The following is a 27,701-nucleotide window of genomic DNA, read 5'->3' as shown; positions in this document are numbered from 1 at the left end:
ACACAGTCATCAACTTCGTTACCGTAAAGTCCCACACTTCGCTGATGTTGATGTTGTCTGTGCAGTGACCGTGACGTCTCGGGAATGGACGTCAAACGGCACTTCACGTGCTTTTCGTAACAGGCTGTGTTGGTGTCCATGTTAACGGCCGACAGGAAGAGGCGCATTTGGTCTTTCACGTGCACGCGTCTTGGCGGAATTGTGAAAATGAACTGCTTATCCCATTCCAGTCAGGTCGTGATAAAAGAATGGACTTTTAAAAATATGTTTTAAGAAGTGTTTAGAGGAGGGAGTCCAGTAATGTTCTCCGTTCGTTTGTTAGTCAGACGTGCAGGGGCTGTCAGGTAAAGCCGGTGAAGTAAGGTAAAGTCTGGTGAGCACAGGGTCGGCGGGGGGGGGGGGGGGGGGGACTGGGTTCGTACCCCCTGACGGGGCACGGCTGAGAGGCAGGGAGCAGCTGGCGCAGGAAAACTCCAGGACTCCGAGCCCGTAGGAAGAGACGAGCGGCCGGGGCCCCCCTGCGGCCCGCCCGCCTGAAGCAGCGCGGGCCCTCCGCTCTCAGACCCGCCCCGTGGCTCCTGACCGGAGAGGAGCGCGCTTGCTCGCCCACGGGGGGCGCAGGTGGGAACTCGCCGCCCAGCGGCTGACGGCAGCAGGCAGGCGCCCTGAGCTGAACCCAGCTCCGTGGCAGGAGACCTGCAGTGCGGAGCGTGAAAGCTGAGCCGCCGCACCCAGCAAGGACGCGAGAGCTCGCCTCGGGCGTCCGCTTCCCCGACCCTAGACGGGGAGTGCGGCAGGACTCTGCCTGTGGGCCGTGGTGGGTCCTGCTGTGCTGGAAGGAGCTAGAGGAAGCTGTAAAAGTCCTCTTCTCTCTGGGGAGCGCCTCGTTTAGGACCACTTCGAAGTTTTCAGGTTCAGAGCCGGTCCGTGCACCGTTTATTCTAGCCACCGCCGGGGCGTGTGGCCCGCCTGCTGGGGCGTGTGGCCCGGCGCCGGGGCCTGGGGAGGTGAGCGGCCGGGAGCCACCGCGACGGGAGCCACCGCGATGGGGGTCCCGGTTAGCAGGCGCAGTCCGTTCCCGCCGTTACACCCGCGTTCTTCTCAAGCAGCTCTTGTAAACAACGGCGTTTCCCTTTGTGCCGCGCATCCCAAGTCCCCGCACACTCAGCGGAGAGTCGCACAGAGAGCGAGTCTGCGGAGCCGGAGCAGGTGTGCGCCGCGTGCGGGCGCCGCTCTCCCAGGAGGGAGCGCCGTGGTCTGCCGGGTGCGCAGGCTCTTCCGCTCGTCTTGTCTTTTCCTTTAAAAGTGGGTTTCCAGTTGTCTCAGTGTCTGCTGTGGTACGTTCTGCTAAATGGGAAAAGGCTTTAATTCTGCGTCACACGTTAGTAAAGCCTCCATGTGGTTGGTTGAGGGCGTTAAAGCAGGTGAAGTGGCTGGGCCTTGTGTGGCCGAGCTGGCGCGGCGGAGAAGCGAGAGCCAGGGTCTGCGCGGCCCCACTTGGGGGCGAAGGAGGGGCGGAGGAGTAGCTGATGCCGTTCACAGGCTTGGGGAATCGTTTGGCCGAGAGTCATCTCAGCAGATCCCATATAATTTACAACTCAGAGACGGTTTCATTTGCCCGTAAAGTGACAGTATTACCGACTAAACTGCTTACGTCATTTACTTTATTCTGTACTTAAAGAAAAAGAATGAGAGGTTTCAACCCCTGAACATCTTATTGTAGATGTGCACTTGGACTTGGAGGACCGCCTGGCAAAGTTCATGAAGACAGAAGAAGCCATCATCTACTCCTACGGGTTTGCCACCATAGCCAGTGCAATCCCTGCTTACTCCAAGAGAGGCGACATCGTGTTTGTGTGAGTAGCTTGACCTGTGTTGCCTGTCAGAGGTCCTCTGGTCAGAGGTCCTCTGGAGGGGACGGTGATCTTCCTGGGGAATGCCTTTGTTAGAGGCTCTCTGCCTTAGGTAACACCGACTTTCTGTTTAAAGAGGGATTTCCGCGAAGTAATTGTGCGGCACTGATGACACCATCACTAGAAGGATGCCGAAAGCATTTTTTTTTAATTGATTGGTTTTATTTGTTGATATTTATTGATATCGGGAAAGCCAAGCCTCTGCTGCCCTTTGCGTGGATCGTTAAGGGCTTTGAATTTTAGGTCTCAGATTTACTTTTGTTTCCTCTTTTCCTTTTTAACAGCATAGCCAGAATAATCTGTTAAAAGTGCTCATCTGATGCTGTCATGCTTAAGCGCTCCCCTTGTTCCTGAAACAAAGATCCAAGTCCTTACCACAGTCATCTGCGTTTGAGACTCTTTCTGTCCTTTTCCTTCAGGTGCTCGTGCTGTAGCCTCATGGCCCTATACGCTAGTTTCCTCTCGCTTTGGGGCCTTTGAGGACACCAGTCCCTGTGCCTAGAGTCATCTCCCCCTCCTCCTCGAAGCTGGCTCGTGCCACTCACCCCACACAGTGGTGCCTTTGCAGGGCCCTCCCTCACCTCGCGGGCCAAGCCGAGACCCTGCCACATGCGGGAGAGTGTCACAGCCGGAGGGCTTTGGTGTCCTTGGGAACCGCTGATCGCACGGGTGCGCACGCTGCCTATCGCGGTGCAGCTCAGCCATTTTGCATCCCCATAAATAGTTTTACGTGATACAGTTTCTTGACATACTCAGAAGCGTTTGGTATTGTCATTTTTTTTTTTAATTTTAGCCATTCTGATAAGTGTATAGAGAGATTTTATTGTGATTTTAACTTATATTTCCCTGATGGCTCATGATGTTTGCATTTTTTGGACTTTGGTCTAGTCATTAGGAGACCAGTCCATAAAATCCCCTGGGATTCCTTCTTGTGTTTTCTGGAGAAATAGTTCAGAATTAATGTCAACTCCTTAAATACTTGGTCGATTTCTCCCGTAAAGCCAACGAGGCCTGGAAATTTATTTTTTGGTAGAATTTTAATTCCGAATTCAATTTTCTTAGTACTGAAAAGGCTGGTCAGATGGTCAGCGCCATCTTGATGAGTTAAGATGGCAGGATATTGTTGGGACACGTTTGATCCATTCTGCCAGTCTTTGTCTTTAAATTGTGTGTTTTGGCCATTTACATTTACAGTAATTACTGGACATGTGAGGGCACTTTATTTCTTTTCCGTATTTATTATCTCCTTTTTGTTTTTCTGTTTTCTATTTCCTGTCTTTCTGGGAGTTAAGTGAACATGTTTTGGGATTCTCTTTTAACTTATCCATAGTGTATTTGAGTGTTTTTTAGTCTTTGCTTTCAGTATGACATTATGTGTGCACGTAAGTGATCACCTTCTGCTGCTCTCGTCATTTTGCCATTTCAGGTAGAGAAATCTTCACCTTCCTTCCACTTCTCTGCTCTCCTTGTTTGTAATGTTTTCAGTACTTCCTGCACATACAGTGAAAACCGCGTCAGACAATGTTGTAACTTTTACTTAAATCATCCAAAATAATTTAGAAAACTTGGGAAGGTAAGAAGAGCCTAGTGTGTTTGTTCATAATTTTACTTACTGTGTTCTTTTTTCCTCTCTGATAATCTAAGATCTTTTCTTTTTTTTTTACTTATTTTTTTCTATGTGGAGAGCTTCCTTTAGCCATTCCTTTTCCCCTGGTCTGCTGGGGTCATCTTCTCTTGGTTTTCCTTCATTTGCCTTCGTTTCCTCTGTTCCCTAAAGGATCTTTCTGCTTGTTACAGAATTCTTGTTTGCGAGTTCTCTTCTTCCAAACTTTTTCCTGACCTCCCTGGTTTCTGATTGGTCTCTTAAATTCTTTTTCTCTTCTGTGTAAGGTGTCGTTTTAGGGCTGCTTTCAAGATTTCTTCATCATCATTAGTTTTCAGAAGCTTTACTATAATTTTGGGGTTTATTTGTTTGGGTTTACCTGTATGAATTTCGCTCAGCTTCTTCCCAAATTGGAGGCACCTTCCATCCTTATTTCTTTGAGTACTTTTCAGCCCCGCTATCTCTCCGTCCTCCAGCCCTCCGCTGCGTGGTAGTTCCGCAGGTCCCTGAGACTCTCTTGTTTCATTGTCCTGTGTTTTTTCTCTGTTTTCCGTTGCCTAACCTCTGTTCTGTCCGCGGCTTCTCCCAGTCTCTGTCCCACCTGGCCTGCTGCTGAGCCTGTCCACTGTACTTTTCCTTTTTCTCTCTTTTTTTTTTCTTCTGGCCATGGTGTTTTTCGATTCTGGCTTCCCCATGGGATTCTTTGTCTCCTGTTTCTTTCCTGGGGCTTTGTTTTTCCCTTGTTCCAAGCGTGTTTGTAAGTGCCCACTAAGGTAGTTTTATCATCACTGCTCTAAAGCGACTCTCAGATAATCCCGACATCCGTCAACCCAGCATTGGTATTTGTTGATTATTTTCTTTCATTCTTGGTATGACAAGTGGTCCTCGAAACCAGGACATTTTCGTGTTCTGCTCTCCCAGTCGATGCTTTATTTAACCCTTGGGTTTTAGTGGGCTTTCTCTGTCACTCTCCATTCGGGGGCACTGCCAGGCGGAGGTACAGGCCAGGGTCCCCCTTCCACCTCCACGGACTCCCGGGTGGGTGTTTCCGCTTCCCTCGGGGTTAGTGAGGGTCCCGCTGTCCCCTGAGCCGCCTCTCGCACAGCCCAAGCCGGGAAGACGAGGCGGGCCCTCCCTGCGGGGGGCGGTGGCAGCGGCTCTCCACGCGGTCTTCACGGTCGTCGCCCGGAGGCCCGTGTTACTGGCTCGCGGGGTCCCGTCCCGGCTCCCTTCTCGGAGGCCCCCGGGGCCCCCGGCTGTCGGCCGCCTGGCCTGGCCTCCGTCCGAATGTGGGCCGTCCGCCCTCGCCGGTGTGGGGGAGGGGCCCGGTCTTCTGTGGCGCGGCTGCGGTGCGGTCCTTTCCTGTCCCCGGGCCACCGAGCCCAGGTTCCGTGAGCGCTTGCGGCCGTGCCCCGGGCGCTGGAGTGCGTCGGCGTCGTCAGCGCCACGCCGGGGACGCCCAGAGGACGGCGGGTCGTGGGCCGCCAGCCGGCCTGTCCCTTGTCAGAGTCCTCGTGTCTGTTGTCTGCGTGGCGTCCGGGGCTTGCGCTGCTTCTCAGGCGCGCGGGGGGTCGGCCTGTTCCCCGTTCGCGGCGATGCGCTGCGCGCACTTGAAAGTAACGCGGCGGAACGGCCGACGCCGTCCGTCCGTCCGTCCGTCCCTGACGGGCTCCAGCGCCTCCTGGAGGTTCAGCCGCCACAGCCGAGTCCCGGCGGAGCACGGCCGGGCCAGCGAGCGCGAGGTCCCGGCGTCCTGTCAGGACGGAGACGTGGCTGTGGTGCAGAGACGCCGCCTCTGAGAGGGCGGAACGGGGGCCGGGGGGGCCGCTCCGTGAGGGGGACGCGCGCGGGGCGTTAGGGGGGGCGGGGCCGCGGCTCCGGAGCGCGGCGCTGCTCTCGCGAGAGCGTGGACGAGCCCGGCCAACCCGCGTCCCGGTCTCCCTCCCCGCAGAGACAGAGCGGCCGGCTTTGCCATTCAGAAGGGCCTGCAGGCCTCGCGGAGCGACATCAAGTGGTTTCGGCACAACGACGTGGCCGACCTGGAGCGCCTGCTGCGGGAGCAGGAGGCCGAAGACCTCAAGGTACGGCGCCCCCGGCGGACGCGGGCCGCTCGCGGCTGTGCGGGGGACGCCCCTGCTCCGCGCCGGAGAGCCCGGCCGGCCTGGAGTCGCGCCCCCGCGCCCCGCGGACGCTCGGCCGCTCCGGGGGCAGCTCCGGGGGCAGCTCCGGGGGCAGCGGGGTCCTCCCCGGGCAGTGGCGGCGCCGCGGCACCGCGACAGGCTCCCCCTGCGTCCGGCCGCGGCCCGCGGGGGCGGCCCGCGTGGTCACCGTGTGACGCGGAAAAGCCAGAGAAGGGACACGCCTGCCCCCCGCGCGGGCGCCGTGGTCCCTCCGGGGCGTGTCCCCACCGCGTAGTGTCTGCGGCCGCGACGGGAGCCACTGTGGGGCGCGGACTCCGACCCTCCGGCCGGAAGCCCTGGTGGGAGCCGCTGCCCCGGGGTCTGGTGAAGGTTCGGCGCCCACGTCCCGGCGCCCTCCACGGGGACCTTCTCCGTCATGAACCCCTCGGTTTGGAAACGTGGGGGCCTCGCGCCACGTCCTGCCCGTGACCCCGGCACACCGCGGCTCTGGGTCAGGAGCGCAGTGAGTGGTCGAGCCCGCTCGGGGCCCGCGGTCCGGCGCGCCACAGCAGTGGTCCTGCGGGTCCCTCGTTAGACGCGGAGCGCAGCGGCCTTGGCTCAGGAAGGGGGCGGCTCTCCCGGTCTCCGTGTTCGTCCTCGCTCGCCTGAAGCGGGGCCGTCGATGACGGGCGACCTGCCGTCCGCCGCTGCGTCTTCCGCAGTAGCCGCCGCCGCGCCTCACCGTCTGGATGAGTGGACTGGACGCGAGGGTCAGGAAGGACGTGGCCGGCTCTTGGGCGGGTGGAGGAGGACGGGGTCTGCGCGGTCTGCGTGTTCTCATGCAGCATCGCGGGTGTGTTCAAGGGCATACGGCAGTCCGAGGAGCCTCGTGCCCTCCTTGTGCCACGGTCCGCCCAGCTGCGGGGCGGCCGTCCTGCTGCAGCTCTGTTTCCGCAAACGTGGTCGGTGCCGGAGGGAGCGCGTCCGGGCCGTCCACTTGGACCAGTGGATAATCCGGGTACCCTGGCCTCGAGCTGACCTAGAAGGTTCCCTGCGGCTGTCTCCGTCCTTCGGGAGTGGGCTTTGTTGGTGCTTCGGCGTTCGCAGCGCACCTAAATAACGTGTGTGCGCGTGTGTGCATCTCCTGTGTGTGTGCGTGTGCACGTACGCGTGCGTGTGTGTGTGCGTGCGTGTGTATGTGCGCGTGTGTGCGTGCGCGTGTGTGTGCGCGTGGGTGCGGTGACCTCACGGACGGCTGAACCGGGAACCCTGAGAAAAGAAAGCGCTGTTGTCTCAAAGCCACACGGTCTGAACCCTTGAACTTGAGGCTCCCCCGGCGTCTGCGGGCTCAGATGAGTAGGTTCTGCGGCGCCGGGAGCACGGGACAGAGTCCGCGTCTGCACTTACTGAGATTTGAAATGTGTTTTGTTTTGTTTTTTCCTTTTAAAGAATCCTCGCAAGGCTCGGGTGACCCGGCGTTTCATCGTGGTGGAAGGGCTGTACATGAACACCGGGACTGTCTGTCCTCTCCCGGAGCTGGTAAGGCTCACCGGGGTCGCAGCGCGCGGACGGGCTGATGCGTCTCCTGGCGGCCGCCTGCGCGGCTCGGACAGCGGGCGCTCGCGTACCGGGAAGCAGCTGCGCGCCGCCTGCCCGCCCCGGTCTTCCAGCAATCGTCAGGACTCAGCTTTTAAACCTACTGTGTTGAGGTGTAATTGAGTTACAAGGGTACAGTTTCTTGTTTAAAGACTTTTATTGACTTTATTTGAGAACAAAAGAAAGCACAGGCCGTGGGAGGGGCAGAGGAGGAGGGAGAAGCGGGGAGCCCAACGTGGGGCTCAGTCCCAGGACCCTGAGATTGTGACCTCAGCTGAAGGCAGATGCTTAACCCACCAAGCCACCCAGGCAGCCCAAAACAGCTCCTTTAACAGGAAAAGCGATCTACTGGGTTTAGAAAGCACGACTGCGCAATTTCTCCTTCACGGAGGTGAAGCTCACACGAGGTAAAATGAGCGTTTGAGAGAGTGCGCTTCCGCGTGCGGCACAGGCTCTGTGTTACGCGGCCGTCAGCCGTCTGGTTTTCTCCCAGTAGCCCTGCCGCTCCGCAGCCCCTCCCCATTTCCCCCTGCTCGTACCCCCCAGCAACCACCAGTCCGCTTTCTGCCTCTGGATTCACCCGTTCTGGAGATTTATGATAAATGGGATCACCCCGTCCGTGACCTTTTGTGTCTGGCTTCCTCCACTTCCTGTGTTTTCACCGTTCCTCCGGGGTGCAGCGCGCACCAGTCCTGCGTTCCTCGGAGCGCGAGTCCGCTGTGGGGTCGCACTGCGTGGCTCCTGGGCTGAGGGGCTGGATGGCCGCCGCGCTCGGGCTGCCGGAGGGCTGCTGTGAGCTCGCGTACAAGCACTTGTTTGAATCCGTGTTTTCGGTCTTTCGTGGGTGTTCTTGGCCGCACAGTTGCTGGATCAAAGGCTGAGTCTGTGCTTCGCTTACTGAGCACCTGCCGCACGGTTTTCTGCAGCGGCTGCACCATTTTACACCCCTGCCCCGCCCGTTTCCCCACAGCCTCACGGACAGTCGGTGGTTGTTCCCGGTTTTTGCCGCACCTGTAGGTGTGAAGCACGTGGTTGTGACTGCCCTTCCCGGAAGACCGACAATGTCGAGCCTCTTTTCTTGTGTCTGCGGCTCTTAGTGTGTCTTTGGGGAAGAGACTTCAGAAGTCTTTCGCCCATTTTCAAACTGCACTGTTTGCTGTTTTTCTTGACGTCACGAGTCTTCCCATGCCCTGGACACGAGCCCTTTACCGGATACGCGACTTGCAAGTGTTTCCCCACAGTTCTGGAGGTCGTCTTGTCATTTCTTTGGTCCGTGTCCTTTGATGCGCTGAAGCCTGTGATTTGATGAAGGCCAGTCTGCCTAGTCTTCCGTAGCTGCTGCTTCTGGTGTCCTGGCTGAGAAATCTGTTGTCAAATCCAGAGTCGGGAAGATACACCGCTGTGTTTTCTTCGGAGAGTTTCGTAGTTCTAGCTTTGTTGTAGGGTCCTGATCCGTCTTGGTGTTTTGTTTTTGTTCTTACAGATTTTATTTATTGATTTGAGAGAAAGAGAAAGAGGGCCCAGAGGGAGACAGAGAGGCAGAAACGGACCTTCCCACAAGAGGGAGCCCAGCACGGAGCTTGATCCCAGGACCCTGGGATCATGACCTGAGCCGAAGGCAGACGTGTAACCGACTGAGCCCCACAGGCGCCCCATCTAGTCCCTTTGGACTTAATTTTTGTGTGTGTCCAGTTTCGTTCTTCTGCATGTGGTTTCTAGTTGTCCCTGGATGGTCGGCTGAAGGCACTGTTGTCTTGCACTGGGTGGTCCTGGTCTGGTGGCCGTAGAGAGACGGGCTCTCTGGCTTTCAGGACTCTCCTGTCCGCTCCGTCATCTGTATGTCTGGCCTCATGCCAGTGTCACCGTGTCTCAATTCCTTTGCTTTATAGTGAATTTTGAAATCAAGGCATGTGAGTTCTCCAACTTTGAGGTTGTTTTGGTTATTTGCAGTTCCTGGAGATTCCTTTTGAAGTTTAGGATCAGCTTTTCCATTTCTGTAAAAAAAAATGCCATTGGAAATTTGGATAGGGATCGTACTGAATCAGGATTGTATTGAATCTGTAGATTGCTTTAGGAAGTATTTCCATCTTAATACTAAGTCCTTGAGTCCATGAACACAGTAACATTTCCATTTACTCAGATCTTCTTTAGTTTCTTTCAGCAATGGTTTGGTTTTTTCACTATCAGGTCAGACATCTCTTTGGTTAAATTTATTCATAAGTATTTTATTCTTTTTGCTGCTGTTATAAATGGACTTGTTTTGGGGATTAACTGCCAGTTTATAGAAATACAACTGATTTTACAGGGTTTTTTATTTCATTGTTACTATTTTTTTAGGACTTCATTTTTACTGTATTCTCCATGCCCAGCACGGGGCTCGAACTCCCAGCAGTTGGGTCCTGCCAGCTGAGCCAGCCAGGCACCGCTGATTTTGTGTTTTGACCTTGTATCATGGCATGTTCTGTAGGTGAGCTCCTGTAATCTGTGCGTACAGATAGTGTTACCTCTTCTTTCCCTTTCGGGTGTCTTTTACTTTCGTTTCCTTGCCTCGCTGTTCTGGCTAGCACCTCCCACACGGTGTTGACTAGGAGTGGCGAGGGGGGAAGCTTTTCAGGCTGCGGCCACTGACTGATATCAGCGGCGTGTTTTCCATAAATGCCCGTTATCGGGTTGAGGAAGTTGCCCGTCGTCCTGGTGCGTTGTGTGTTTATACCACGACGGGTTCGGATTCTGTCCGGTGCTTTTTCTGCATCCGTTGGTGAGTTGGTCGTGTGGTTTCCCTTCATCCTTTTAACAGAGTCGAGGTTATCCTGCGGTGAACCGCCTTTGCACGCAGCCTGCAAGCTGGAACCTGAGTCCGTCAGTTGAGTGGGGATTCAGAATAAGGGTTTCATGTCTTATTTTTAGTTTTTCACTGTTTCTTGAAGAAATCTAAATACATTTTTAAATACCATGGAAGAGATGTATCCGTTTTCCTCTTATTTTCATGCCAAAGGCTGATAGAAGCATATCGGGGTGATGGTGGCCAAAAGACAGCAGCATCGCGTGGTTAGCATGGCATCAGTGGAGGGCCGTAGCGACGGACGGAGGCCCCCAAGCCGTGAAAGGAAATACACAGTGGAGGGGACAGGTCGGATACACATTAGCATTGAGTATGTAGAGATGACAGGACACAGATTAGGGTTGGACTTTGGGGTTTCGGTTTTGTTTCACTGGTCTGTGTGTTTGTGCACCAGGATTGTCATACTATTAGAAATATTCTAAAACATGATTTTTAGAAAATTTCTCACTCATAAAACTATTAATGAATGGAAACAGAATTGAAAAGATAGAATTCTTCCCAGATTAGCTTATCCATTGTTAATAAAAATCCACTGAAATTTTAGTGGTTGATAATTACTATACTTTAATTCACTCGTGAAACTGATCACGTTCGTAGTGTTCGGGGTAAATCAGGTGAACCCTGGTTGGGGAGAAAGCTGGATGCGGGCGTGTGTGTCAGCGTCCCGCTGTGCTAACAAAAGAGTCACAGAAGAGCCTACAGGTAAATACACATCTAAGCCTCTGTTGGGAAAAGACTTTCTTATAAGACCAAAAGCAAAGAGGAAGATAGCTGGAAAGGCATATTAACGAAACCTTTTTCTGAATTTAAAAAAGTGCCATGAATTCAAATTAAAACACAGTGCCACTGAGGGAAGAATGATACACATTTCCTCAGGAATTTTACATATAATCAAACCAGTGATTAACAGGTAGATTACATGTCTTCATTCATAATATCTTAATGTCTCCGTCTTCAAAAACGGGCATTGTGCTGTCTGCATTCTTGAGTTAAATTTAGAGCATCTGAAGTTCAGCCTGTTTTGGTCATCGTGGTACTGTTGACCCTTGAACAATACAGGGGTTGGGGCACCACCCCCACACAGCCGAAAGTCCACATAACTCGTGATGCCTAAAAACTTTACTACTCATAGTCTCCCGTGACTGGAAGCCCTACCTGTGACATCAACAGCTGATCAACACATATTTTGTAAGTCATTTGATTAGACATTCCGTCCTTAAAATAAGCTAGTGAAAAGAAGATGTTAAGAAAATCATATGGTGGGGCCCCTGGGTGGCTCCTGCCTTCGGGTCAGGTCATGATCCCAGGGTCCTGGGATCGAGCCCCGCATCGGGCTCTCTACTCAGCCGGGAGTCGGCTTCCTCCTCTCTCTCTGCCTGCCTCTCTGCCTCCTTGTGATCTCTGTCAAATAAAATCTTAAAAGAAAAAAATCTAAAAACAAAAAAGAAAGTCATACGGAAGAGAAAATACATTTACAGTGCTCGACTGTATTTATTGAAAAACATCCACATCTCAGCAGCCCTGTGCAGTTCAAGCCTGTGTTGTTCAAGGGCCACTGGTAGTTGGGTTCTAGAAAGCGCACGTGTGTGGTTATGTCATGCACATGGGCTGCAGATGCTGAACTGCGGCTCCTGGGCCTAATGCTGTTCATTCTATGCCTTTGGTCACAGCATTTCTGTCAGTCGCTCAGTATTTAACCTCATTTTATGTCTTTTTTCTTTGAAGACACTTTATTTAACATGTATGGGAGGGTCTTTTGTTTTTTCATTATTTTTCTTTTTAAGATTTTATTTAGCAGGGGGAGGGGCAAGGGGAGAGGGAGAGACAGGTTCTCTGCCGAGCAGGAAGCCAGAGGCGGGGCTCCATCCCAGGACCCTGGGATCCTGACCTGAGCTGAGCAGACGCTGAACCGACTGAGCCCCCCAGGCGCCCCAGTTTTATATGTATTGTTGGTTCCTTCACACGGAGCTCAGGGCCATCGGCACTGCGACTCGTGCCTGACCTGCAGCTGGTCTAACAAACTGTTCTCTCCTGAGACGCGAGACCGCGCTTCAGCGCTGTGCGCTGTGCTCGGGCCGTCCGAAACAGAATCACCAGCCAGAGCACAAAATGCGAACCGTGGCAGTGAAGAAGCCCCTGACGAAGGATTTGTTAACAGCGCGGGCTGAAGCGGTGGGGGCAGACTCAGCTGGGCGTGCAGGGGCCTTGCCGCTCTGCCCTAGGCCTTGGGTGTTGACTACGAAGAAACTTTAGCAAGTGGCTGATGCACAGGTACAGACCTGTGAGGTCTGTGACGAACACCTGTCCTGCTTTTATTTCCTCTCTACTTTAGCTTTAGGGTTAGGTCTGTCTTCCCAGGATATTGTCTAGTGCGCAGATCGTCAGTAGTTTAAAGCTGTGCTCTGTTTACCACTTAGGTTAAACTAAAATACAAGTACAAAGCAAGAATCTTTCTGGAGGAAAGCCTTTCGTTCGGAGTCCTGGGGGAGCACGGCCGAGGTGTCACCGAGCATTTCGGGATCAGTGTAAGTTCTCGTCTGGGGCGGGACCCGTGAGCTCACGGTGGCTGCTCACAGCATTGTGGTCTGTTGACTCGGCAGCATTTGAACATGTTTTTCTTAAAATCAATGAGAATTCCCTAAAGTCGTCCTTTAGAAAATACCATGATGACAGTGGAAGGATATACTTTCTGGTAGTTATAATTCTGAATCCTGTTAGTTCCCTTTATGGGTGTTAGATAATCATGCCTTCTTTAGAGAGTCCGAAGCAGTGCTGGCACAGACGATGCACAGGCTCGAGGTTCCAGACGGCTGGAGTTGGGCATGTGTTCTCTTGCTGGTGGGAAAGGAGCCCCAACTGCCCCACCTTAATGGTTGGTGCCCCTGGAACCCCGGGGAAGCAACGTCAGCCTGTCCGCAGGACCTGTTTTCTACCCACCACTGTGTGACCGGTGGGGATGAAGGGGACTTTCCTGCAGATCCTGTGCATAAAAGTTTTGCAACCTGTGTTAAGAAGTTGAGCTGAAGAACATGAAAAATCATCAGAGATCACCTGTATCCCACCAGCAGTACGGTCCAGAGAAAAGTGGAGAGCCGGACGGATATCACACAGAATGAGATTGACACATTCTTGTCAAAGACAGACTGACATTTGGCGATAAATGCCGTGAGGAAAAGTGCATAATATGGACCTTATTTGGGTCCTGATTCCAGCAAATCCTGCAGAAAACAAACTTTGTGAGACCGGTGTTTGAACACAGAGTATGTGACGATACTAAGAAATTTTTCACTTTTTAGGTGTGAGAGTAGCTTTGTGACTGTGGTTTTGGAAAGGTCCGTGTCCTCTAGAAGTGCACACGGAGACGCTTACAGTGGGACTGTGTGAGGTCTGGGGTGTGCTGCAGGGAAACGATGGGGCAGCACGGAGCTAGCAGCGCACGGCACACGGCGGTCCCCGAGCCGGTAATTCCTGAATCTGGTGCCGAGACGGTTTCTCTATCCGCTGTACTTACCATGTGACTGATATTTCATAATAAGAGGTTTTTAGGAAGAATGCACAGATTTCCTTGGTGTGTGGACCATTTAGGAACCCCCAGATGCACTCAGACCACCTGTCATCGCGGCCATCAGTGAGTGACTTTGAATGGCTGCCGTGTGTCCGGGGTGGTCCTTGACGCTGCTGCAGAACGTGAGAGTCAGCAGGGCGCCGACCTGAGAAGATGCTGGGGACTCAGAAGCCCACAGGGCACAGAGTAATTGGTTTCATTTTTGAAAAGTTGAAAGTAAATTGAATGTAGGGATAAAATGCTCAAAACTCTGATCGATTAGTTTGTGTTACCTCAGGCACCTTCTGGGGGGAGGCCAGCTGGGCCACTTTATTTTATTCCTCTGAATATTTCGTGTATGAAGCAGTTTGGGATTTCATCTTCTTTTAATTTCTCTCTCCTGCCACTGTGAATGAATCGTGCGCGCATGATGAAATGGCCAAAAACGGTAAAGTGGGCCCTTTCCAGAGGTGCACTTCGAAACATCTCTGCTCGTAACGATGAATTTTGTGTGGTTTATCCTTTGTTTGCAGGTGGGTGCTTTGTTTCACCGAGATGTCAACGTGATCAATGCGAACCTTTGTCTGCGGGCTGGACGTCCGTCTTTAACTTTTCTTTAAATTGAGGAATGACTACTGCGGTTCCACTTTCTTGGCAGATCGATGATATCGACCTCATCAGCGCCAACATGGAGAATTCCCTCGCGTCTGTCGGAGGTTTCTGCTGCGGCAGGTCGTTCGTGATCGACCACCAGGTGGGTTCGTTTTGGAAAACGAGCAGAGACTAAAACTACTGGTCACACCGGTCACGGTGAGAAGTTGTCAGCATGTGATTTCCAGTCACAGAATTTCATTCTGACTTCCTTCCCCACAGTTTTTATTTAAAAGTTGATTTGTTAGTAGAGTCGCTCAGTATTTACTTTCAAAATTACCTCCCTTTTTAAGAAAGTCTTACTTGTGTCACTAGTGTAACTTGTGTGCATGTGCGGGTCCTAGCACTTTAGTCTTTGTACACACCCGTCGGAGATGGTGCAGATCTGGGGCCGTTAAGATTTTTAGCCAAAAAGAAAGAGCAGCATTATCTGTGTCTCTAACTTGTGCGTTTCTTCTCAGCGACTTTCTGGCCAGGGGTACTGCTTTTCAGCCTCACTCCCGCCGCTGTTGGCTGCCGCTGCGATCGAGGCTCTCAATATCATGGAGGAGAATCCAGGTATGGTCGTCCGAACCCAGGACACCAGGCACCGCAGTGACGTCAGCCAGGCTGCTGACGTGCTCTCAGAGGAATTCGCTAGAGGGAAAGTGTTTCTCTCCCAGAGCTGTGCCTCCGCGTGGCGCTGCCCGGCATTCCCAGGGAGAGTGGCGGTGCAGACGTCATGCAGCCTCAGGAATCCGTGTAGAGCTGCTCCCCGCCCAGGAAGCGAGCCAGAGCCGGAGCAGGGCTGGCTCCCAGGATGGGCAGCAGTGCCAGGAGGAGGGGCGGCTCTGGGCTAGTCATCACTGGAGAAGTTAGCTGAAGTGCGCTGCTGGATCTCGGAGTATGATTTCTAGCTTGTCTGGTTTCTTCCCTTCAGCCTTTGACTCACGAGTTGGTACCACGGCCAAACCCGGTTACCAACGGTTAAAGGTTCCTTACTGGGCCAGTTTGACTAAATTTCAGATGTGCCTTTAGGCTCCGGTAGCACTCCTCACAAAGCCTAACACAGAAATGAAGAGCCTGACCTGGTGTTTCTAAATTTAGAATTTTTAAAGTTCCTAAGTTCTTAACAGTTTTAGTTCAGAGAATCAGGAAATACGAATGTTTCTGGGTGCACATTCATAAGCTTGCTTCTCAGAAGGCTTGGCGCTCCTGCCTCGTGCTAGATATTTTAGGGTTTTTTTTGATTTTCCATGGATAAAATATGTAGATATCAAGGAAAAGATAGAAAACATTACTACAGTGTTTATCTTCTACCAAATTGTTAAGGGTCCAGAAAGTTATATATTTGTATCCTTTTATTAGCCAGATTCTGTTTGTAGCATCTGATGAGAACAAGAGCCACTGTTTTGTTGTGAAAAACCTCCTCCCAGATTCTGCTGATACTGGGTAAGGAGCCGCCAGGACACGTGTGCCGGTGACCAGGGCTCGGGCCCCAGCAGTGTTCCTGTCTGTGTGCTAGTGGTCTGCAGGAGGGTTGGCAGCATTTCTACTGATGAACTTTAAAAATCTTGAAAAATGTTTTTACATTAGTAATACCAGATCTTCTAGATACATTATCAAGTGCATTTTTTTTTCATGCAGGTATTTTTTTAGTTTTGAAGGAAAAGTGCGAACGAATTCATAAAGCTTTACAAGGGTAAGTTTTCTATATTTTCAACCAACTTAAAGTCTGTCTGTACCATATTTAAACAACTAGTGAAAATTTTTGAATGTCACCTTCTTGGTTTTGAGTATATTTAATAGGCTTAGATCAGTTCAACTGAATTACAACTGAAAAAGGAGAAACTCCACTCAGTCAGATTTGTCTGTGGGCTTGAAGCCAGAACATCCATTTCTGGTTGAAGAACCATGACTTTGTTTTTCTAAAAAGGGGACAAGCTCACTGGCAGTATAGTGATACATACAGTACAGGGCGAAAATAACCACCAAACATGCTACCACGCTTGGGTGAACGTGGGAGAATCGCTACACATCTGTACAGATAAAATGATGTCATTATGTCACATCTGTACGGATAAAATGATATATCATATCTGTACAGATAAAATACCATTATATAATATCTGTACAGATAAAATGATACCATTATGTCACATCTGCACGGATAAAATGATGTCATTATGTCACATCTGTACAGATAAAATGTCGTTATGTCACATCTGTACAAATAAAATGTTATTATCTCACATCTGCACAGATAAAATGATGTCATTATCTCACATCTGCACAGATAAAATGATATGTCACATCTGTACACATAAAATGATACCATTATATAACATCTGTACACATAAAATATTATATCACATCTGTACAGATAAAATGATACCATTATATAACATCTGTACAGATAAAATGATACCATTATGTCACATCTGCACGGATAAAATGATGTCGTTATGTCACATCTGTACAAATAAAATGATGTCATTATCTCACATCTGCACAGATAAAATGGTCATTATCTCACATCTGCACAGATAAAATGATATCATTATGTCACATCGCTACAGATAAAATATCATTATGTCACATCTGTACAGATAAAATGATACCATTATATAACATCTGTGCAGATAAAATGATACCGTTATGTCACATCTGCACAGATAAAATGATGTCATTATCTCACATCTGCACAGATAAAATGATCCATTATATCACATGTACACAGATAAAATTATGTCATTATATCACATCTGCGCAGATTAAATGATATCATTATGTCACATCTGTATAGATAAAATGATGTCATTATGTCACATCTGTACAGATAAAATGATATATCACATCTGTACAGATAAAATGATACCATTATGTCACATCTGTGCAGATAAAATGATGTCATTATGTCACATCTGCACAGATAAAATGATATCATGTCACATCTGCACAGATAAAATGATGTCATTATCTCACATCTGCACAGATAAAATGATATTATGTCATATCTGTGCAGATAAAATGATGTCATTATCTCACATCTGCACAGATAAAATGATGTCCTTATATCACATCTGCACAGATAAAATGATGTCATTATCTCACATCTGCACAGATAAAATGATCCATTATATCACATGTACACAGATAAAATGTCATTATATCACATCTGCGCAGATAAAATATCATTATGTCACATCTGTATAGATAAAATGATGTCATTATGTCACATCTGAAGAGATAAAATGATATATCACATCTGTACAGATAAAATGATACCATTATGTCACATCTGTGCAGATAAAATGATGTCATTATCTCACATCTGTACAGATAAAATGATGTCATTATCTCACATCTGCACAGATAAAATGATCCATTATACGCAATAGAATTAGTTGACAGTGGGTTCGTACTGGCCATAGTTCTTGGAAAATAGTTACTAAGTTTTATTTTAAATTAAAACAAGAAAAACAGGTGAAATTGAAATGAACCTTAGGAGTTTTTACTTGTGTTTGTCTTAACTACACAAGAGAAACTCTTTAAGATTTCTCTGGAACGGAGAAAAAAATTCCGGTGGGTGACACCTTCATGCAGATTCCTGGTCTCACAGAAGATGATCTCACATTGCCCGAGGTATTTCCTTTGCCTTTCCTACGGTGCAGACATGTCTTTTCAATCATGAAAGTCCTACCTGTTGACAGATGTGGAAGCTGGAAGCTTTTCTAAAGGGCAAGGACAGTGAGTAAATGAGCAGATCACAGCTGTTCCAGATAAAGTAAGGGCAGAAGTAATTAAAGTTCTGGGTGTGTCTACACGGTAGTAAAAAACTTCTTGCATGATTTATGGCTAGAGGTATTATTCGTGTTGGTTCCAGTTACTCGGTTTATAAAATATTAATATGCGAGCACAGTACGGCATGTTCGAGTCACTGTAAATTCAGGAACACTCGGGGCCCTTCATTCTGTGTAGTGCTGTCAGTGTGTGCACCTTGTAAGGCCAGCGCCGCCCCGTCCCAGCTCTTCCTGCCTTTGCCTCCCCCCAGGTCTTCAGGCCCTGCCCCCACTCCACGCACCGCGCCGTCTGCGCACAGCCTGGCTCCACTGCTTTCCCTCAGACTCCCTCCTCTTCTCACAAGTCCGTACGCGCGGGGGCATCCGAACCAGCCTTCCGTCGAGTTACAGCTGGACAAGTTGTCTCCTGCCGTCCTAGCTCTTCCGCATGAAGGGCCAGCACCTTTGGCTGTCCCCTCTTTTTTGTCACCCTTTCCGGAGTCATTTGATTAGCACTGGGTACACTCCGCCGTCTTGTCTCCTAACTGCCTCTTTCCCTCGAAGACCCCACCTTCTCCTCGAGCTGCCCATTGCCGCTTCTCCTTGTAGCCAGTCTTCTCTGGAGTTTGTCCTCACGATCTGCTGTCCAGCAGTCTGTCCAGTCCTGGTGGTTTGTTTCATTCTGTTCATGGTGATGTATATGAGTCCTGTGGTTCTGTCTTCCTGCCAGCTTCTTAGACGTCTTAGTTCTTTTTCTTCTCTTACTGCGTCGGTGTAGGTCGCTAACACACTATTGACGTCTTCTGTCATAGTAGTGGTGCCCCCGTCATTCCCAGTACAAAAGCATTTCTTCAGTAAGTATGAAATGTCCTACTGAAAGTTTTCTGTACATGGTACTTCTCAAATTATTCCTAGATTTCAACGCTTTTTTAAAAATCATAGATTTTTGCTGAATTACATTATTAGGATTTTTCTGGTGTTAAACCATGCTTGCTTCTGGAGTGAATCCCTATTTGATTACGGTGTATTTTGGGGCACTGTTCTGCAGCCTGGTTTATTGAAAGGTCCTAGTAGGATTGATTACATTTAAGGAAAGGAGACACAATTGCAGTGCTCATTGGTGGTTTTAAAGGCAGTTGAAGTTGGCTCCTGGCATCTCACATGATGCTTGATGCACAGTAGTCATTCGGTAAAGCTTGGTGAGTCCTAAATGTGCTGAAGGAGTCAAATGTGCTACGAAGTACCTTTTGTGCTAATGTCCTTCTGAGGGAGAAGCAGAGCTTTCTAAGTGAAGCTGGCTAATCAGAGGCAATCGAAAATGTTAGTTCAGGGCCCCCGGGTGGCTCAGTCAGTTAAGCATCTCTGGGCAGTTCAGACCATGATCCCAGGGTCCTGAGATCGAGTCCCACATCGGGCTCCTTGCTCAGCGGGGAGTGTGCTGCTCCTTCTGCCTCTGCTCCCCCTGCTCGTGCAGGGGTGCTCTCTCAAATAAGTAAATAAAAGTGCCTTTTTTTTTAGAAATTTTAAAAATGTTTAGCTCAATTTCAAATAGTTGTATGTCACCATTTGTAGCCTAGGAGATGAGTCAAAAATCAAACTATTACTGGTATCAGATAAAAATGAACTTTGAATGAACCTGTGCTGCGGTTCTCTTGCCGTCTATAATAAACATTTGAAAACGCAGGATTTCATTCCCAAGGAGAGCTCTCTCCCCACCTGAGAAGCTACAGATGTCAGTGCTGTTAAGTCCTAAGAAAGATGAAAGTAGTCATAATTCAGGTACAACTTAACAGAAAACATGCAAACAAGAAGGGAACTGTATAATCTAAACATATTTCGGGTGGTCAAAATACAGTGTTTTTAATGTCAGAAGTCATCCCTGTAATTTGGGAAGGATGATACAAGTAAAGACGGAGGTAGTGAACTGAGGCACATTATCAATCCTAGGGAGTCATGAAGGAAAGCGTGATAGGAGACCAGGGTGTAGGCGCTTCCCTAGAGGAGGGATTTGGAAGGGAGGCCCCTGGAGCGGACCTCAGCTGGGACCTGGCTTCCTGACCGGCTGCAGAGCATAGGGAGAGGGCCGAGGAGGAGGGGTTGGCAGGCTAGGGCGCAGGGAGCCGCCTGCAGGAGTGAGCCAGAGGCGTCTGCGGGGCAGCGATCGCCTTCCCAGCCACACTCCCAGAGCGGCCCTGCAGGAGGGTCTAGACCGGCGGCCCGAGCAGGAGCGTGGATTTCAGCTGTCCCTCTCGGGGCTGGAGCCGCCCCGTGAGGCTTCCTGGAAAAGCCACCAGCTGCTGGCAGTTCCATTCATGAACGCAGGCGTCGGTCGGTTACTTAGATGTGGGACATCCTTGTGCCCAGAAGGGACTTAATGCTTGTGTGTGTGTTTCCTTTCAGCATTTCTGGGTTGAAAGTGGTGGGGGAGTCCCTTTCTCCGGCGTTTCACCTACAGCTAACAGACAGCACCGGGGCTCGAGAGAAAGACGTCACACTGCTTCAGGAGATTGTAAATCATGTAAGTATGTAGTTCTTCGACCCTGAACCCACGCCGTGTCTCCCGTCTAACTGGAGCCTTCCACGCGCTTAGCATGTCCAGAGCCAGGCTTGCACAGGCGCCGGCGTACGTCATGAGTCACGACGCTCCCACAGAGCGGGGGCCAGCTGTCTGGGCTGAACCCCCGGCGTAGCCCAGAGACAGGTCAGAGTAGTCTTGTGACCAGAAAGGAGGACAGGCCACGCGCTCCTTTCCCAGGCCTAGTTTGGAGGTCGATTTAAATATCTTCCGAAGGTGATTTTACCACTAATTGTAACTTCGTCATTAACTGAAAGCCTCTCTGGGGAAGACCGCGTGCCCGTCCGTGCTCAGCAGAGCCGCGTCTCCAGAGCCGGCCCCGCTCACTTGCTCCGCGCAGCTGCCCGCTGCCCTCCCTCACGGAGGGTCGGAAGTGGCCAGGCAGCACCGCGGGCAAGCAGAGGGTGCTGGGGGGCCCCGCCTGTACCTGATTCTTCGGTCCAGCTGGCGTGCATCCGAGAATGAAAGCAGCTGCTTCTGCCTCCCTGTCCTGCTCGTCCTGACGGCTCCTTCCAGGGGCTCCTGCTCTGAGCCCATGCCACCGGACGTCAGGGCGAGGGCTGTCCTTTGTGGTGTTCCTTTGCCTGGCTGTGGCCACGTGGTCACGCCTTTGTCCCTGGTCGCGTGGCTGCTCAGTGTGGAGACGCAGGTGACGTCAGCCTCTGCTTCCCAGCTTGCGTCAGCTGTCCTGCGTCCCACAGTGTGTCACTCTGTGTGACACTGTGTGTCACTATGTGTGTCCCAACTATGTCACTTAGAAAGACGCACCATGGAGGGCTCCATGCAGGCCCTCTGGAGTCGGTCGTCTTGTAAAACCAAAGCAGACGCAGAATCTGAGATTCCCGCTGAGGAGGTGTGGGAGATGGTGAGCTGTCAGGCTGCGGGACTCTCCCCTTCCGAGCGCAGAGATGCCACAGGAGTTCCCTTGGGCTCAGCTCTGCAAGCGTGAGGAAAGACAGACGCCCTCGCACGGGATGAAACATCCCAGAGGCACCTTCTACCACCTCGGCACTTGGACCGCGACGTCACTCAAGTACATACAGACCTGAGAGAAAGTGCAGCCTCCCTGTGCTCACGTGCGGCACCAGCATTGTGTATAAAGTAAGTGCAAGCTTAATGGACACGGCGTACAAGGCAGCGCCGTCACGGCGGCTTCTGTGACAGGCGAGCTCGTGCTGAGACTGTCCAGTGTGGGGCCGGATGCGGACTTCTGCAGAGCAGCCTCTGGGAGCCACAAGCCCCGTCACTCCAGGCTCCTTCACCCGGCCCCCTCCGCACGGCCGTCGGCCCGGGTTCCACGCTGCGGGCCCTGGGCCGCCCCCGCTGCCGGGGCGCTCGTTCCACGTGAGAGACCCCGCAGTGGGGTTCCTTCCACTGGTGCCAGAGACGCTGCAGAGGGTGAGCGAGAAGAGCATCGGACACGCAGGCCGTGCTTGCATTGCTCGTCCTGAGAACGGAAGAGAAGGCTTGAGTCTGCGCAGCTCACGGAGACCAGACTCCGTCGGAGGCCCCAGCCCGGGACCGACTGTCTCCAGGAAATCCTCATGAGAGCTGAATCCGGGAGCAAGGCCTCTGGGGAGGGACAAAACAGTCTGGAAACTGCATTTGCACAAAAAGGAGCGCTCTGTCCTTGCGTCCTAGCCCCAGGCTCTGCCTCCCTACTGGTCGGGGCCTGAGGAGACTCTCGCATGAGCTCTGCAGAGCACAGAGCTCTCGCCAAGGGCTTGTTGAGTGGCTGGACAAGACCCTGTTTTTGTAAACTGAGTGATGGTTTGTGTTTCTTAGCTGTCCAGGGCTAGGAGCGGAGCCAGTCCAGATGTTTTCAGGAGTTAGCTCCTCCAGCACAGTCCAGCTGTTGCGTCAGTAAGCGTCTCCTGTGTGGCCGCTGGGGGTTTCCAGTGGGGTGTGTGGCCTCGGGAGGGCAGCCCGGCCGCGGACGGCGTGGTCCCTCTTCGGGCCGACACCCTCACTGCCCAGCCCTGGGAATGCTTGTTCCTTCCTTTATCGGTCCCCTGGCTCTGACTGATGCTTTTTTATAATTCACAGACCAAAAAATGCGAGTGTTTGTGAGCACGCCCACAAGGCTGTACACCCCCCTCCCTCCAGAACATTTTCTTTTTTTTTTTTAAAGATTTTATTTATTTATTTGACAGATCACAGGCAGGCAGAGAGAGGGGGAAGCAGGCTCCCTGCTGAGCAGAGAGCCCAGATGTGGGGCTCGATCCCAGGACCCTGAGATCATGACCTGAGCTGAAGGCAGAGGATTAACCCACTGAGCCACCCAGGCGCCCCCTTCCAGAACATTTTCATCTCCCGAAAAGAAACCCTGATAAACCGTGACTTCAGTCTGACTTTTATACTTTTTTTATTTGGAGAGAGAATGTTTAAATTTTTAAAAAAATGTTGACAGACGGTTATGGTATGGAAAAGCGGCGCAAATAGTGGGGGACACCAGACTCTTGTAGCCTGGTAGGACCTGCTCGAAGGTAGGTGCGGAATGCGAGGAACTGCCGGTGTTTGGGGTGGGAGTGGTCTGTGCCTGCGACCGTCCCGGTGTCACTGTGCAGTCCGACCTCGGGGTGGTGTCCAGGACTTTGCTGGCACTGTTTCCCCGTGTCCTCCTTCTGCTTTGCTTAAAATGGAAAGCCCTGGCTACCTGTGGCTGTTTGAAGGGAGTAAGATTGAACGTGGGGTCTCGGTGGCACAGGCCCTGTCTCGCGGTGCCAGACAGCCACACGGCTGGCGCGGTGCCCTGGGCGGCGTGGAGTGGAGGCCGCCGTAGGTCAGTCATGCCGCTTGGGGCTGCTCGGGTTGGGGTCCTTCTCACAGTTCTGCCTTCTCACAGTTGTGACTGGAGAAGGGAGTGAGCACTGCGGTGGGGGACCGCATCTCAGAGTCCGCTCCTGTCGTAGTGAAGGCCGTGTCCGCAGCCCGGGTGCCAACCTGTCCCTCCTCTTCCCTCTTCCCGCAGTGCATGAACAGAGGCATCGCGCTAACCCAGGCGCGCTACCTGGAGAAGGAAGAGAAGTGCCTCCCCCCGCCAAGGTTGGTGGACGTGACAGGGTGACTGGACCCGGGTTTCCTCCTCTCGGGACTCGGTATAAGACGTGTTCTGTTCTGGAGATGCTGGGAAGGCTGTGACAGGACACGGAAGAGTGTGTGCTGTACTACACAGTACGCCGCCGGGCTTCTGTTCCTAAACCAGCCATTTAGAAACTTTTCATCGTGAAGCCCCCTCGGATGCACTGTCCTCCCTAGTGAACCCAGACCTGTGAGGCCCCAGGACTGGGCTCCGGTCCGCAGAGGTCTGCCACGCCCCTAAGCTGCACGCGCTGTCTGCCACGGGCCGTCCTGGGAGGGGCGTGTCCGGACCGTGGTCTCGACCCCACAGCTGGCCGGAGCGCCGTGTGGCACTTGAGCTGGCAAACAGTATAAACCACCCAAGGGAAAACAGGGCAGCAGTGGGGAAGATCTGGAGAGGTCCGAGAAGCCGTCCGCGGGAGGGGAGCGCTGGGACTCCTGATTTAGGATCAGTGCTCGCTCCTCAGCACTTCCGTGAGCTGAAGATGGAGACAAGGGAGTGCTCAGGGCCACAGCGCGGGGTTGGCGAGGCCGGAGGTGGAGGGCGCGGGCCGTTCCCGCTTGGAAGGGACTCGGGCTGCCGAGAGCAGGCGGTGCTCAGGCCTCACGTGTGGTCAAGTGTGTCAGACTCGCGGGTGCCCCTTCTCACAGGGCGGGCAGTGGTGTCCAGACCCTCGGACGCTTGCGGGGCCAGAGCACGAGCTTGAGAGGGACGCGCCGGAGGGCCCTGGAGAACGGGGGTCCGGGGCGACAGGAGTCCCGAGCATGTGCAGACGTGCAGGTCCAGGCTGGGCTTCTGGAAGACCTTCTAGAAGGCCCTGCCGTCTGGTCCCTGCTGCATGTGCTGCGCGGTGAGGAGGGGGCTGTAGGCGGCAGGCCCGCGGCTGGCCGCGCCACCTCCCAGTAGGACTTGACGGGCCGAAGCAGGTGCCCGAGACGACTCTGACCATGTCCTGTGTCGTTCTTTCTCAGCATTAGGGTTGTGGTCACGGTGGAGCAGACGGACGAGGAGCTGGAGAGAGCCGCGCGCATCATCAAGGAGGCGGCCCAGGCCGTGCTGCTCTAGGCCGGGGCCTCGGGCCCGCTGGGTGGCCGCCTCATGCACACGCACGGGCCTCCACGTCCTGCCTTGTGACCTGGGCGGGGCCTGCGGGGGCCTGTGGGGACCTGTGGGGGTGGCCGCCGGCTGCGTGGGTGCGGACTTGCCACCAACCGGAGAGGATGCTGGCTGGCTTTAGAAAGGAAACACATTTAAAGCCCAGGAGCTGGTTTGTTTTAAGAAGAGAAGTGATGGCCGCAGATGACCAGGTGTTCTACTGTACTGGCATCTTCTGTTCTTCCTTGTTGCTCAAGGGTGGAGCCTCCTCCAGTAGCAGGCGCGCACTCCTTAGTGTTTCCTGGAATTACGTCTCTGCCGCACTCCGGCTGGGGTACAGCCCCCTTCTCGAGGGTCTGCCTCGGCCACATCTGACTCAGCCCTCGTCCTGCACAGCTCAGCGGCGGCCGATGTATGAGGAAACACTTCCGTGTGACTATGACAGACTCTCTGTTGTAATATATTTGAATCCCAGAATTTTTACATACACTAAATTTTGATGTTACACCATTTCTAATAGCTAATCTTACCCTAACCAGGGAGGGAGTAGTCACTGTATTTCTTAAGTGATCAGTAATTTAAGTCGAGGACTGCTTTATTTTAATAAAATTGACCTTCACATTTATTGTGTGTTGATTTCTAATCTGTTTTAGGAAGAGGGTCACTGTGATGTTCCCAGAATAGAAATCGTGTCCTTGATATTTTAGGATATCCTGAATGTAGTCCTTTTTTGTGGAGTGGGTTTGCCTGAGGACCTGTAAACTACAGCCTTTCTGAAAGTGAAGGAAATTTACTTTTCCTGTTAGGTTACAGAATTCAAATAGCTGAAAATGTGAACGCACTAAACATAACATTTTTAAGCTGTTCTTTAGCGATCTGTTTCTTCTTTAGCAAACCAGGTTTGGTCAACGTTTGTGCCAGGTGCCACGGGGTAGTGCGTAAATACTACAGCATTGTTTCTTGCCTTAGTAAAGGTAAAGGAATAAAATTGTTTAAAAAAGTGTATAAGAATGCCATTTTTATAGCGTGTGTTCATATTAACAAATGGTCTTCAGCGTCTGTTTGAATAACCTATTTCTTAATGTTTGGCTTCTGTTTTGCTGGAGGTATTTCGTACATACGTGCCTTGTGCTTGCTGCCGCTCTAAAGGATACGGGACTCTCTTTGGGGGATGAAACTTTTGCTTTATTTTTTAATGAAATAAACCTACATTCCTAATAACTAGTCTATTTGCACGTGTACTATATTCAACAGAATAGTCTCTTGACTTTTTTGCGTACATTGGGTGGTAGTCTTGGTGTCTGTTTAGAAATGATTACTCAGATGTCGTGGTGCCTTTCTTCAGCGTCCAGTATCCTGCCGGCTCCTGCTGGTCGCGCCTGGGCCGCCCTGAGCTGTGCCTGGCGTGGGCAGGTGGTGATGGCAACTTTTCTGAGTCACCATTTCACCATCTAGATACTCATTGCTATGTTTTAAAAATGACAGAAGCTCCTGGAAAGAAGGTGGAAACAACACACGGTGGTTAACTTCAGCCCTTGGGAAAGTCAGCATTTTGAAGAAAAAAGCAAAACTAAAGTCTTTTAAAACGACACAGTGACCAACATCCAGTTATAGACGCCACAAAACATACATGCTAGGAACAACAGCGCTGTATAAACGTGAGGCAGGATGCTGAGAGAAAACTGCTCTCAAATCTGAAGCAGGGCACACGTGTCTCGGAGACTCAAGGTGCTGGAGGGCTCTGTCTGTGACGGGCTGGGGCAGGCAGCACGGAAGCCACTGGGGGACTGTTTTCACTTGGCGCAGGTGCCCGCGGGGTGGGAAGAGCCAGGTGACTGCTCCCCGGCTGTTGTCTACAGCCAGGCTCCAACTCGGGAAACGTGGGGCTCCGGACAAGCTGGGACAGAAGAGAGCAGTGATTCAAAGCTGGAACTCCGCACACGGGGCCACACGCATTTGTTTAGGTACCACTGAAATGCGCCGCGCCCACTGTAGGCTGTATTTCAATAACAGAAATAGTATAATGTGCGTTTTTAAATCCATGAAAGAAGACAAGAATCAGATGTGCAGGCCTGACGCCATCTTTCCTTGAGGACGCAAAACCGTAGTATCCCAGACGACAGAACGTGTGAGGACGATTATGGCCAAGTCCATCTCAGTTATCTCTGTCTTCCCAAAACACTGTCCTTATGAGGACATCAAATAAATCCCCCCTAACACATGTACAGTATGGGTTTTGTCGTAGAGAAGACCTAGCCTTCGTCATCTTACCCAGTGCCTCGTGAAGAGGAGGAGGGGCTGGGGGGTTAATGATGGCGGAGCACATGTGCAGTGAAGCGTCGTCTCTGCAGAGCAACGTAGAAAACAACACTGTCCAGAGATCTGAGGGGAAAAGAAATGTGAGGTCTCCAGACTTTCTTTCAGGTAAGGGGTTGGTAGAAAACAATTTTAGGTTGGAGCTGAGTACTGTTCACAAGCCCTTCCTGAAGAGTCTGCTGGGGGACTGCTCCATTGGATCAGGAAATAATGGGAAACCAGAATTAAAATAGAAAGTTGAAAAGTATTTAACACAAAAGAAAGCAATACAAGGAAGAACAGGGCTACAAAATCAGCATGAAACGGGGAGCAGAAGCCCAACCAACCATAGAGGTGATCGCGTTAGAACGTAAATGGACAAAACATTTCATCCAAAGGCTGAGGTTGGTCAACTACACAACAACAGACTATGCCGAGACACACCACATTCAGAGACACGAAGAAGTGGAAAGTCCGGAGATGAGCGAAGTACCACGCGACCGAGAACCGTAAGCCCGAGTGACCAGTATCCGTGTCAGAAAGGCTCTTAAGACAAGAAATACTAGGACAAATAGCGGTGTTTTGGAATGATAAAAAGTGTCCGAACAGTTAGAGGTGTATATG

At 51.5% G+C, this 27,701-nt stretch overlaps 1 protein-coding gene across 1 annotated transcript in view; it reads left to right on the top strand.

The window, feature by feature from the left end:
* The window catches only part of SPTLC1 (serine palmitoyltransferase long chain base subunit 1), a 45,026-nt gene extending 19,023 nt beyond the window's left edge, over positions 1-26,003 (top strand). The window contains exons 6-15 of the mRNA XM_044266109.1: positions 1,724-1,856; positions 5,468-5,597; positions 7,086-7,175; positions 12,492-12,599; positions 14,277-14,372; positions 14,731-14,827; positions 15,896-15,950; positions 20,431-20,548; positions 23,577-23,650; positions 24,659-26,003. Of these exons, the coding sequence (XP_044122044.1) occupies positions 1,724-1,856; positions 5,468-5,597; positions 7,086-7,175; positions 12,492-12,599; positions 14,277-14,372; positions 14,731-14,827; positions 15,896-15,950; positions 20,431-20,548; positions 23,577-23,650; positions 24,659-24,752 (995 nt within the window). The 3' untranslated portion in view covers positions 24,753-26,003. The remainder of the gene's footprint in view (positions 1-1,723; positions 1,857-5,467; positions 5,598-7,085; positions 7,176-12,491; positions 12,600-14,276; positions 14,373-14,730; positions 14,828-15,895; positions 15,951-20,430; positions 20,549-23,576; positions 23,651-24,658) is intronic.
* The last annotated feature ends 1,698 nt before the right edge of the window (positions 26,004-27,701 follow it).

Source organism: Neovison vison, chromosome 9 (assembly GCF_020171115.1).
Source record: "Neovison vison isolate M4711 chromosome 9, ASM_NN_V1, whole genome shotgun sequence".
Taxonomy (NCBI): domain Eukaryota; kingdom Metazoa; phylum Chordata; class Mammalia; order Carnivora; family Mustelidae; genus Neogale; species Neogale vison.
Note: the sequence above shows the minus strand (reverse complement) of the source record. Positions and strands in the feature narration are given on the sequence as shown.